Source organism: Lynx canadensis, chromosome A2 (genome assembly GCF_007474595.2).
Source record: "Lynx canadensis isolate LIC74 chromosome A2, mLynCan4.pri.v2, whole genome shotgun sequence".
NCBI lineage: Eukaryota > Metazoa > Chordata > Mammalia > Carnivora > Felidae > Lynx > Lynx canadensis.
In genome coordinates this window covers 81,194,231-81,207,509 of record NC_044304.2, presented here as the reverse complement: position 1 = coordinate 81,207,509, position 13,279 = coordinate 81,194,231, and the positions used below count along the sequence as shown (strand labels likewise).

General features: G+C 41.1%; 1 protein-coding gene across 4 annotated transcripts in view; it reads right to left on the bottom strand.

The window, feature by feature from the left end:
- The window catches only part of CCDC146 (coiled-coil domain containing 146), a 115,312-nt gene that overhangs the window by 4,680 nt on the left and 97,353 nt on the right, over positions 1 to 13,279 (bottom strand). For 3 of the 4 annotated variants that reach the window (XM_030307816.1, XM_030307820.1, XM_030307819.1), the window contains 6 exons: positions 11,797 to 11,885; positions 11,543 to 11,707; positions 9,208 to 9,432; positions 6,948 to 7,176; positions 1,353 to 1,481; positions 440 to 577 (listed from right to left, as the gene is read on the bottom strand). In XM_030307816.1, coding sequence (XP_030163676.1) covers positions 440 to 577; positions 1,353 to 1,481; positions 6,948 to 7,176; positions 9,208 to 9,432; positions 11,543 to 11,707; positions 11,797 to 11,885 — 975 coding nt within the window. The remainder of the gene's footprint in view (positions 1 to 439; positions 578 to 1,352; positions 1,482 to 6,947; positions 7,177 to 9,207; positions 9,433 to 11,542; positions 11,708 to 11,796; positions 11,886 to 13,279) is intronic. The other variant, XM_030307818.1, reaches the window with a different exon arrangement.

The following is a 13,279-nucleotide window of genomic DNA, read 5'->3' as shown; positions in this document are numbered from 1 at the left end:
ACTGCTGTTCTCTTTAATGGTCCCGTCCATTTCTGGGTTCTGGCTGGGTTCTGGATTAGGGCTGTTTTCGTGCAGACCGCTGGGTAAGTGAGGCCCTCTAATCACAAGGAACTAGAAAGGATTTAAGTTGGCACATGAAATATAAAGGTATAATTGTCATAGTTGGAGTAGGTGGCCTGTTCAGGGAAACGTGCAAACTGTCATCAAAAAGCTTAAGTTTTCCCAGTACAAAACAATTCATTCAGGGGACAAGATTGAAACCCATTTTGGACAATTCTCTAAGAGTCCTCTTTACCTTTTTAATTTTACATCTTTATGTTTCTCTAGTCATAAAGCCAAATCTCTTCAGTGCTGCTCTCGATAAATAAAGCAGACTGTGCAAAATGACAGGTAATAAAGGAGTAAGGGCAGGAGGGAGAAGGCAGGGTCTCAGGCAGACCTTCTTGGCTAAGAGCAGAGTGTCCTGTTTGCAGGCCTGAGTTTTGCTGCAGAGCCTGTCTGTGAGCCGGGAGACCTGTTCATAGATGAAGTCCTTCTCCAGTAACTTCTCCTCCTTCTTGGCCAGCTGTAGTTCCAGCTATGGTTGAAAACAATTTCAGTAAAAAGGAAAAAACAAAGTCATGTAATTCAAATTCTTCTTTCTTTTTAAAAAAATTTTTTTTAAATGTTTGTTTATTTTTGAGAGACCCAGAGACAGAGCACAAGCTGGGGAGGGGCAGAGGGAGAGGGAGACACAGAATCAGAAGCAGGCTCCAGGCTCTGAGCCTGATGCAGGGCTTGAACTCATGAACTGTGAAATCATGACCTGAGCCGAAGTAGACCACTTAACTTAGCCACCCAGGCACCCAAAAATATTCTTTCTTAATTAGAGCCCTATTTTTTTCCCCTTAATGAAAACAGATTGCTTTTATATAGTTGCCAAGATAGCTCTGGAAAAGTCTTTAGCACTGGTCTAAGTCAAGACTCTCCTTGCTCCCAGCCCCCTGCAGGCAGCTCTGGGAGTTCTTCCTTCCCAAGGTAGGGGGCAGCCCTCTCAGCTCCATTTAGCTTCCTGTTGTCATTCCTCTGATACTCTCCCTTCAGGAAGACAAATTAATCCACTAAAGATGCCAAAATTGTTCCTTTGGGCTATGAGACAAAAGTGGGCATCTCGAAACCACACAGGTTTTACTTCTTTTTGGCAAGCATTTGAAACAAGCTTAGGTTTTGTTAAGGGATTACAATGACACAATTGTTAGTGGCTAGAATTGTGAGGGATAAATCTGTCTGCATAAGATGGAAATAGCACCACCGATATCTGTGACACTGATCAACAAGGGGCTAGTAGGTACTACTGTCAGAGGAATGCTTACCGAATCTAATTTTTTGATCATTTCTTCTTGGGTCATATCTTTCCCTGGAATGAAGCGGGTTCTGTTCTCACCCTCAGGATTTATAAGCTGTTTCTCCAGGTCTCTTATTCTGTCTGTGCACTGTGAAAACTATTAAACAAGAAAGAAACATTAACTTCAAAACTAACCGTCTTGCTCCATAAATTTTAAAATCACATGGCCCATGGTCTTTAAAGTCTTCCAGTGGGATCAACCCAGGGAAAGGAGCAAGAGAACTCTTTTTTTTTTTTTTTTTTTTTTTAATGTTTATTTCTGAGACAGAGAGAGACAGAGCATGAATGGGGGAGGGGCAGAGAGAGAGGGAGACACAGAATCAGAAGGAAGCTCCAGGCTCTGAGCTGTCAGCACAGAGCCCAATGCGGGGCTCGAATTCACAAACCATGAGATCATGACCTGAGCCAAAGTCGGTCGCTCAACTGACTGAGCCACCCAGGTGCCCCCAGAGAACTCTTAACATCCCATCAGCTGGGACCTGGGGTTGAACAATGTGTCTGCCCACCCATGGTGCCATGAGGATGATGCCTGTAACTGACCCTCTGAAGCAAGACTGCGAGTTCAGAGCCATTAAAGAAAAACCTGATCTTACAACCAGTCCTTTGACTATTTACCATTTTGTGTTATACCCATGGGATGCTGCATGGTTGCAGAGCAGAGCTTTTTATGGAAGATTGTTCTAGAGGGCAAAGTAGACAACATACAAAGCAGACAACATTCTGGACTCCAGTTTAAAACCCTTTGTTGGCAATAGGTTTAATGGTGTTGCAAAGAATGAAGTTCTTAACTAGGTCAATACAGTGTACAGTCTGTGAGGTATAGCCTGAACCATTTATATCTTTTTTGCTAACCACCTAATACAATGCTTTATATATCAACTATATTTATTGAGTCAAGGAGACTTTGGAGGTGAAGAAAATAGCAGTTCACACATAGTTTTTATACGAAGAGATGTGGAACACATTGAAAACCAAGAGTTATCATTTTCAACCTACTGAAAACCTGTAGAATCTTGGGCAAATCATTTATCTTCTCTAAACTTTAGTTTCCTCAACTGTCAAATGGGAAGATAAGGCCCAACCTAATGGGGTTGATTACTTAAATGAGATACCACATTCCAAGTGGTATTTATACTTTACACACTTTACAACGTGTCCCAGAGTGATATAGGTAGTATTTAATTTTTAATTTATGTATGCTCCTCCTCCTGACAAAAAGAATTATAAGTGGTGACATAAATAATTTATTTTTTTTTCTTTTTCTTCCTCTCTCTCCACACTCCTTAATTGCCCTTAATATGGAGTTAAAGTATACATCTACACATAATTAAGCATAAATACATTATTGTATTTTTTTTATTTTAACTTATTTTTTATTTTTGTAAATTTACATCCAAATTAACTAGCATATAGCGAAACAATGATTTCAGGAGTAGATTCCTTAGTGCCCCTTACCCATTTAGCCCATCCCCCCTCCCTCAACCCCTCCAGTAACCCCCAGTTTGTTCTCCATATTTATGAGTCTGTTTTTGTCCCCCTCCCTGTTTTTATATTATTTTTGTTTCCCTTCCCTTATGTTCATCTGTTTTGTCTCTTAAAGTCCTCATATGAGTGAAGTCATTTTTGTCTCTCTCTGACTGACTCATTTCACTTAGCATAATACCCTCCAATTCCATCCACATAGTTGCAAATAGCAAGATTTCATTCTTTTTGATTGCTGAGTAATACTCCATTGTATATATACCACCTCTTCTTTATCCATTCATCCATCGATGGACATTTGGGTTCTTTCCATACTTTGGTTATTGTTGATAGTGCTGCTATAAACATGGGGATGCATGTGTCCCTTTGAAACAGCACACCTGTATCCCTTGGATAAATGCCTAGTAGTGCAATTGCTGGGTCGTCGGGTAGTTCTATTTTTAGTTTTTTGAGGAACCGCCATACTGTTTTTCAGAGTGGCTGCACCAGCTTGCATTCCCAATTATTGTATGTATTATTAACAACAATTGATATTTCTGTTTCTTAATTAAGAAATTAAATAAGGAACAAAAATATGGTGCTTGTTTATCAAAGCAGTACCTTGATTGCTCTGGTTTCCCCATGGGTCTTTGAGGAAAAACTGTTTACTTTTTTTTTTAAGTTTTTATATAAATTCCAGTTAGTTAACATACAACGCAGTGTTAGTTTCAGGTGTAGAATCTGGTGATGCAACACTTCAATACAACACCCTAGACTCATCACAGCAAGTGCCCTTCTTAATCCCCATGTTTACTTTATTGATATAAAATAGTGTTGTGCTCTAAAATAGTTCACATGATTTCCAAGATCCCTGAAAAGGAGCCATTATTATAAGCACCGGGAAAATATGACTCATGATAATCCTTGGATTAGACTGTTGGACAATTAAAAAATGTTTCAAACAACTGAGAAAATGCAAACCTTAAGAGAATTCTGGAAATGATACAAAAATGGGAAGACTTTACAAAAAAAACCCAAAAACATTGCAGCTGTAACAAGTAACAGGATGTGACAGGGATCTGACACAGCAAGGCAGAGTACAAAAATGACTTGCCTAAAGCTTTAAACTTCATATCATGGCCTTCAAAGGATCCACGTGATTAGTGCTAAGTAGACAAATAATTAAGTGCAGTTTGAAGACTAATGGGAAACTTTCTATTCAACAGTTTTGTTTTGTTTTAGAGAGGGAGCGTGAGCAGGGGTGGGAGGGGCAGAAGGAGAGTGAGAGAATGTCAAGCCGTCTCCATGCCCAGACTGGTGCCCATCTCGAGGCTAGATTGCAGGCCCCTGAGATCATGACCTGAGCCAAAATCAAGAGCTGGACACTTAACTGAGTGAGACACCCAGGTGCCCCTATTCAACAGTCCTTAAGCTTAGAATAACCTGGCAAAACAGGTAACTGATGGTAATACATAGTCCATATTGTCTCAATTCATTTGCAGTCAGAATGGAAAAGGCTCATATCAGGCATAAATGCATAAATATTTTCCTCTTGGGTAAACTGAATTCATATTTTACACCAGATAACTGTATAATGAAATGCCAAGTGTGTATATTTTAAGAACAATGAATTTTATCCATTGACTAGAAGTATTGATTTGCAATTAACACAAATAAAATGCTTACACAATAGAGAGAGAACTTTTCTATTGTGGATCTTACTGAATTTAAAGTCCTTTTGTTCTGCTGGGCATCTTGATAGTTTGGTATGGAAAAAGATGGCCCTGAAGCTGTGTTTTGGGAAGGAGCTAGAGAAAGGCAAATTATTCTGTAAAATCAAGTGGGACAAGTATGGAGTGCCTGGAAGGCAATCTGGGGTGGGGGTGATGTGGAGAGGCAAAGGGGATGAAAGATGGAAAGACAAGCCAGTGAAATGGAGCTAGGCCAGGGTGCTGCATGGGCTAACACACTTGGGGACTGTTACCAGTGATGGGGGTGCCCCACAGAGCTCTGTAGGGCATGGATAGCTGATACGGAATTTATAAGTTCTTTACATTTCTGTAAGGTATCCCATCATACTGTTGCCCCAAATCTCCAATCAGTTCATAGACAAAGATCTTGCATGAATGATTTTGTGTCAGTAAGCTGAAGAAGGAGTGACTCCTGAGTTTTGCACTGACATGGCATGGAAGTGAACCAGGCACTGTTGTATGTGAGCTGACGAGGGGATCCCCCAAATGAACCACTCATTGGTAGCAGGAGTCAGAGCCATAGGAATCCTGGGGAGGCTACCTTGGAGACCTGAGGGATGCTTAGGGGTGTTTCAACCAATCCATCTAAATTGGGCTACACTTATGGAGGAAATGAATAGGAGAATTTATGGCTCAAAAAATAAACACTGGAATCCTATCATTGATACAGCATTCATTCATTCAAATGGCATAAAACATGGAAGTGGACCCATCATCTAGTTCCACAAAGTCACGTGAATCGCCATGACATGATTAAATGAAAACAAAACAAAACAAAACACAAACCCAGGATTCACAACTGTCTATAGCATGAGCTAATGAAAACTATTTACTTGTACATCTTGAAGAAGACCAGAAGGATCTCTTCCAGATTTTTGATAATTTTAATAGTGATTATATATTGGGATGGAATTTTATTTTTTTAATTTTTTTTAATGTTTATTTTTATTTTTGAGAGAGAGCAAGCAGAAGCAGGAGAGGGCAGAGAGTGAGGGAGACAGAAGCAGGCTCTGGGCTCTGAGCTGTTAGCACAGAGCCCGATGCGGGGCTCAAACCCATGAACTGTAGGATCATGACTTGAGCTGAAGTCAGAAGCTTAACCAACTGAGCCACCCAGGGGCCCTTGGAATTTTTATTTTTAATTTTTGTATTTTTTCAAAACTTCATTAACTGAACATGTTTTAATTTTATAATCAGAAAAAACCTGAAAATAAACCTGACATTTTAGAAACCATATTATAGGTTAAAAAAATTTTTTTTAGGTTGTTTATTTTGAGAGGGATAGAGACAGCACAAGTCAGGGAGGGGCAGAGAGAGAGAGAGGGAGAGAGAGAAAAATCTCTTGGAGACCCAACCAGGGCTCAAACCCACGGAAGCCACAAGGTTATGATGTGAGCCAAAACTCAGAATTGAGCCATACAGGCGCCTTATAAGTTAAAATTTGTTCCTGCTGCATTGAGTAAATGGAAAAAAGATCTCTATTCTTTAAAAATAGAAGAAAAAGGGGCGCCTGGGTGGCGCAGTCGGTTAAGCGTCCGACTTCAGCCAGGTCACGATCTCGCGGTCCGCGAGTTCGAGCCCCGCGTCAGGCTCTGGGCTGATGGCTCAGAGCCTGGAGCCTGTTTCCGATTCTGTGTCTCCCTCTCTCTCTGCCCTTCCCCTGTTCATGCTCCGTCTCTCTCTGTCCCAAAAAAATAAATAAATGTTGAAAAAAAAAATTTAAAAATAGAAGAAAAAGTACAGTTATTACATGTGAAGAAAGTAGCTTTATATTCATTATTTATGTATATATGTAGGTATTTATTTCATGTTTAAAGTTTGTGGCTTTATTCCATTTTTAAAAAGACTATTGCAGAGATCAGGCTATTATATTACAGGGAAACTACAGGGATTAATATGGAGTCCATTTATATGTGATTGCCAATTAACAAACAAAAATCTCGGCTTTGGAGGACAGGAGTTCTAAAAATGAGAGCAAGATGGTCTTCAGGATCTTTCCAGCAAGCATCAAAAACATAGTTATGCTGGTGGCAGTGAAAACCTGGCTTACTTAAATTTTGAGCTATGAGGAAGCTGAGCAAGAGTTGAGATTTGGGAGGGTCTAAATTCCATGGAAGGCAGAAAATGTTTCACGGGGAAAAAAAGACAATCTGTAGCGCGGATGCCTGATTCCACCCTGGAGCAGGGGCATTTTTAAAGAAGACTTATAACTCATGGGTTCGTACAGATACTAGGAAGGGCATAGCTTAATTTACATGTGAGAGCTCAATATGATCTACAAACCTCTAAAGAAGAGGCGGGGGGAGGGGAAGCAAATGGCCCTGGAAATGTCTGATGAATATTTTCCCCACCTGAATCTGGAGCACTGCTAAGTCAGCATCCAGGGCCTTCTTGGTTGGCAGTAATTTCTGGGTCACATGAATCTGTCTTTGCTTCTCGGCAATCTTCAGTTTCAGGAATCGGATCTTTTCTTCCAGGACATGTATTTCAATTTCTCCATTTAGCTTCATCTTTTCTTGGATGTTTATTTTTTCATAGAAGATGCACACTTCCTCTTCCCGTTCTATCAGCTGAACGCCACTATGGCCAAAAGGAGAGGCAGAGGAGGCTAAGAGGATGTTGAGGTCACTTAGTCATGGTGGTTCCCCCTGGATGTGGGCACCAAATACACATCGACATTATATAATTCCAGAAGGCAAAAGATATTCACTGTTGGCTTTCTAGTTAAACTCCACACTTTTAATTTTCCTGGGGATGGGAAAGGGAGGACTGTTTAGCATCTTGACTCTGAGCTAACGGTGCAGTTGGCTGGTCACGGTATCTCTGCAAATCCCAAAGGTTTTCCTGGGGTGGGAAAAAATGTCATTCCCCATGCATGAACAAAGTAATCTCATAATCTGATTTTCTGCAGACCCTTTTCTTGGGCCAGACTTGCCAACTGAGCTCTGGGCCAGAAGTACCCAGGCAGGGGGCCAGCGAATGTGTTTCTGCAGCAATTCTGTGTAACTTGCCAGGCCTATTAGTTTCTTTGAAAGTTGAATATTTCTGATGCAAATTGCCCCATAAATAGGCAAAGTCCTGTCCTTTGTAATCATGCCAGGGGAAAGACCCCTCCATGTGAGGAGAATGTGGGAAAGAAACAAAGTAAGAATTTTCTAATTCCAGCCCTACAGGTCTGATCAGGGCCTGGGAACACACTGCCCAACTACTTTGTTTTGTGCCAGGAGCCAAATAAGAGGACTTTTTTTTTCTTTCTTTTTTCCCAGAGAAAACACCTGCCAGCTGTTTGAAAAAGTAGTGTTCTTCACACCCTGAAGTTCTTCCCACACTCTGCATACCCATTATCCCAGAGTTCATCTTTTTTTTTTTTTTTTTTTTTCAACGTTTATTTATTTTTGGGACAGAGAGAGACAGAGCATGAACAGGGGAGGGGCAGAGAGAGAGGGAGACACAGAATCGGAAACAGGCTCCAGGCTCCGAGCCATCAGCCCAGAGCCCGACGCGGGGCTCGAACTCACGGACCGCGAGATCGTGACCTGGCTGAAGTCGGACGCTTAACCGACTGCGCCACCCAGGCGCCCCACCAGAGTTCATCTTTAATTGCCTTTATCTCTGTCTCTCTCCCCTCCCTTAAAACGTGTATGCACATCGTTGTATTTGCTTAATCTTAGCTCTTTGTTTTGTCTCATTTGCCATTCATTGGCTCCTCAGGATCCTCTTACTTCTCTTGACACAAGAAGCCAGGAGCAATGCCATACCACCTGTTTGTACTTTCAGGGTCCAGCACTTAGCACATAACTTCACATGGAGCAGCCCACAATCAAGCCACAATGAACAGAAGAGCTGATACCAGATGTAATTACTACAGGGCTCTACAATCTCACATACCACATTTCTCTAGCACAAGCACAGTTACAGTAGCAATTGATTAATGACATAATTGTAGTCTGGAAGAAATAATGCTGTTCTGAAACGTCTTACTTGCTGAGAAAATGAGCTGGGAAAATGGCTTAATAAATTTCCTACTAAGACCAAGCCTGTCACAAAAGTGGATACGAGATCCAAAGACTTACTTATGTCAATTATACTGAAATAACTTGATGGTATCCTGAATGGTAGCCTGGGAAAGAACTTTGATCTTTAAGCGGGCAACTTCTCAAACCCTAGTCTTGCCTGTCTCGCTTACAAGAACAGAGTTTCTTATTTTCAGGCAAAACACACAGCTGACCCCCTACCCTGCCCCCACAAAAGGCTAATGAAACCTAAATGTCACATGCCCCTCACTACCCACTGTCAAATCCAGATAGAAAAAGGGGCAATATTTGTTTTTTTTTAAGTATTTTTTAATGTTTATTTTTATTTTTGAGAGAGAGAGAGCGCGCAAGTGAGGAAGGGGTAGAGGGAGTAGGGGACAGAGGGTCTGTAGTGGGCTCAGTGCTGACAGCCGCGAGCCCCGTGTGGGGCTCGAACTCACAAACCAGAACCATGAAATCATGACCCAAGCTCAAGCCAGTCAACCGACTGAACCACCCAGGTGCCCCCAAAAGGGGCAACATTTCTAAGTAGGATCTCTGGGTGTTTTGTTTTTCACACTAGGTTCCTGGTTTTTACCTTTCATTTCGATGCTGAACGGCTTTTTCGTATCTCTTGCGAAGTTGCACCATCTCCTCTTCAATCACTGTGATCATATTGGCAAGTCTGTCGATGTTATTTAACTGGACTTCCTTCTTCTCCTTCATTGCCTGAAGTTTTGCTACGATTTTGCACACGTCATTTTGCATGCTTTCTCTGATGGTAACATTGTTGGCAAGTTTCAGCATGGAATTTTGTAACTTTCTTTAAAAACAATGGGAAAATGGGTGAGATCATAATTTTCTTTACTTTAAAAACAATGAAGACTTCTGAAACTAGTAACATAGCTCTTGCTTTCAGTATGTCCATTGAAACGACAATAGTGGTACCATAGTCCCCCCTATCCACCATCTGGCTTTCTGCAGCTTCATTTACCCGCGGTCATCCGTGGTCCGGAAGTAAATGATCCTCCTTCTGACTCTTCAGGAGGTCAATAGCGGCCTAACGCTACGTCGCAACGTCTGCGTCATTCGCCTCGCGTCACGTCATCAGACAGGCGTTTTGTCACCTCATGTCCTCACGAGAAGGGTGAGTACAGTACAATAACAATAACAGAGGGAGAGAGACCACATTTACATAATTTATTACAGTACAGCCGACGCTTGAACAAAACAGGTTTGAACTGCATGGGTCCACTTACACGTGATTTAAAAAAAAATACAGCACAGTACTGTAAATGTATTTTCTCTTTTTTATGATTTAAAAAAAATTTTTTAACGTTTCTTTTTGAGAGACAGAAAGAGAGCATGAGTGGGGGAGGGCAGAGAGAGAAGGAGACACAGAATCCGAAGCAGGCTCCAGGCTCTGAGCTGTCAGCACAGAGCCCTAAGGGGGCTGGAAACCCCCTCTCCCCCAAATCATGACCTGAGCCGAAGTCAGACGCTTAACCGACTGAGCCACCCAGGTGCCCCTTTTTTATGATTTTCGTAACATTTTCTTTTCTCCAGCTTACCTTATTGTAAGAATACAGTATAAAACTACATGTACCATACATAATATTTGTTAATCAAATGTTACTGCTAAGGTGTCCAGTCAACAGTAGGCTCTTAGTAGTTAAGTTTGGGGGGGGGGGACTTAAAAGTTATATGCAGATTTTCAACTGTGCAGGGGGTGCCCCCCGCCCCAACCTGTGTTGTTCAAGGGTCAACTGTATATTGCTACAGTTGTTCTATTTTATTAGCAATTATACTCATCTCTTACTGTGCCTAATTTATAAGTTAAACTTTATCAAAGGCATGTAAATATAGGAAAAAAACACAAAATATATAGGGTTCAGTATTATCTGTAATTTCAGACCTCCACTGGGGGTTTGGAATGTATCCTTCAAGGATAAGGGGGAACTACTCTGGTAGTAATAATGTTTACTACTATAATTATTATTACTGTGGTAATAATGATATTCATTATATGATACTCTTCAGGAGTTTCTATAGTTCCTCCCTCCCACCTTGGATTGGGACATCTTTTCTTTTGTGCCCCAAGCCTCTGCTGCCCCACTTTGCCAAATCAAAAGACTAAAGGAATTCATTTAATGCTCTGTTGAGTCTAGAAAGCTATCTTTTTTATTTTTTAATATGAAATTTATTGTCAAATTGGTTTCCATACAACACCCAGTGCTCATTCCAACAGGTGCCCTCCTCAGTACCCATCACCCACCCCCCCATCAACCCTCAGTTTATTCTCAGTTTTTAAGTGTCTCTTATGGTTTGGCTCCCTCCCTCTCTAGCCTTTTTTTTTTCCTTCCCCTCCCCCACGGTCTTCTGTTAAGTTTCTCAGGATCCATGTAAGAGTGAAAACATACGGTATCTATCTTTCTCTGTATGACTTACTTCACTTAGCATAACACTCTCCAGTTCCATCCACGTTGCTGCAAAAGCCAAATTATGGAGAAAGCTATCTGTCTTAATCACTCCACTATATTGCCTTCTCCAAGCACATTAGATGCTTCAAATCTATAACCAGGGAATGCTGGTTGATGAACATTTGATTGTCTTCCAAATTTGAATGCAAATGATCAAATTTGTGTTTTTCTTTCTAATTTGGTAAATGAAAATAAATAGTGTAAACATAGTGTTTTATTCACTTAAAAATATGGCTGTCAGACAGTAGAAGCATAACGAATCACATTCAGATGCTTAGACTGTCATCTGTAAAGCATCTTTGAGCAAGGGCTCTTACAGCTTTGTAAGACTATTATCTTCTACTTTTTACTTTATTCTACTTTATTATCTACTTTATTATCCACAGGGTATTTTAGAGTTCAATGAATCAGAAGAGAAACTTTTGAAAAGACAATAGTTATTATTACACTTACCTTTCTTGAGTAACTGCACTATTTCTTAAAATTTCCAGTTCATTTAATGACATTTTATGCCTTTCTTTTATTTCATTTACTTTCTGGTGAGCTTTGTGAAGTAAGTTAACAAATTTGTTTCTCTCATTTCGAACAGTGTCATACAGTTTAGCAAACTCTCTGAGTCTGTGGAAACACAAGTGTTTTTGAAACTCATGAAATAAAATTCATTTTTTGCCCGCCTAACAAGATAAATCGTCATGTAATTCTTTTACCTCCGATGAATTTCACGTTTTTTCTTCTTGTGTATCCTGATTTCAAGATCCTTTGCTTTGATCTCCTTAACAATATTGGTATATTTTTGCTGAAATATGAAAATTATGTGTGAAATTAAGAAAAAAAAAAAAAAGCTCAGCACCACTAACATGAATACTCCCAGCTGCACCTGACCTCATTCCTGTCCATTAAGGAGAATTCTATCTTAGCCAGCTGGGTTGTGCAGTTTGGGGTGGGGGTAGGGGAACTGTAAGGGAGAGATCTGAAAATTGCCTGGCCAGCTGAACTGAATTAATTAAGGACAAGAAAGAAGGAGAGAAGAGAGAAAGAAAAAAGCCTATAGGAGTTGTCTTTGAGGAAAAGTTTGGGAAACTTTTTTTTTTTTAAAAATTTTTTTTTTTTCAACGTTTATTTATTTTTGGGACAGAGAGAGACAGAGCATGAATGGGGGAGGGGCAGAGAGAGAGGGAGACACAGAATCGGAAACAGGCTCCAGGCTCTGAGCCATCAGCCCAGAGCCCGACGCGGGGCTCGAACTCACGGACCGCGAGATCGTGACCTGGCTGAAGTCGGACGCTTAACCGACTGCGCCACCCAGGCGCCCCAAAAGTTTGGGAAACTTTTAAGAGAGTGCAGGAGTGAGTATGGACGTCACAGCCGGGCTGGTAAGTGAAGAGTTTGTGGAAGATAGTTGAAGGAAGATGATTTGTAGTCAGTTTTGACACATGTTAGAAATGGAACCCCCTGTGGTATTTTGTGAGAAACAGAAGCCATGATTTTCAGGCGCTTTTCCGAGGAGAATGCCACCCGTGTCAATGCTTGCTCAGAATGAAGGTTGCCCTCAGAAACAGCCAACATCTGGGTCACATGGTAAATTCAGGTATTCTCTTTTTGTAATGTGTCATATCATATTCGTTTTTAACAGGGAACCTCTGAACATAATCCCTTTGTGGAATACAATGATTGTCATGTTAGAGTGTTAGCTAGCATGACAGGAGAGTTGTTTTTGTCATTGGTTTCATTGCTCTTTTGTTGGTGATGTTGCACTGGGTCAGCTCTGCTAGTTTGTTGGGAGTCCAGGAAAGTCATGGGGTGGAGTAGTAACTAAGGGAGTCCTCGCATTGGTTTAAACAACGCTGGCTTGGTGAACCTGGGAGGCACGGGTGGGGGGTGGGGAGCAGTTTAATGCTACCGCTGTTGACTTGTTCTTGGACACATCTCACCATGTGAGATGGTGGGGAATCACAGAGATCTGCCCACTGTGTTAGCCCTGTCCCCCGGAGGCATCCACCTTTTTCTTACTGAAATTGTCATGTGCTCGAATCCTCTGCTCATTGCCACTGACGCAGTTCATTTTTCCTCTAGATTGCTGACTACTGCTTATTAAATCCTGAAACTATTTTTCAGTACGTGATTGAGTCTTGTTTGGGGAAACTCTATAGTCAAACTCAAGGAGACAATTACAGCTTTCTAATGAACAGT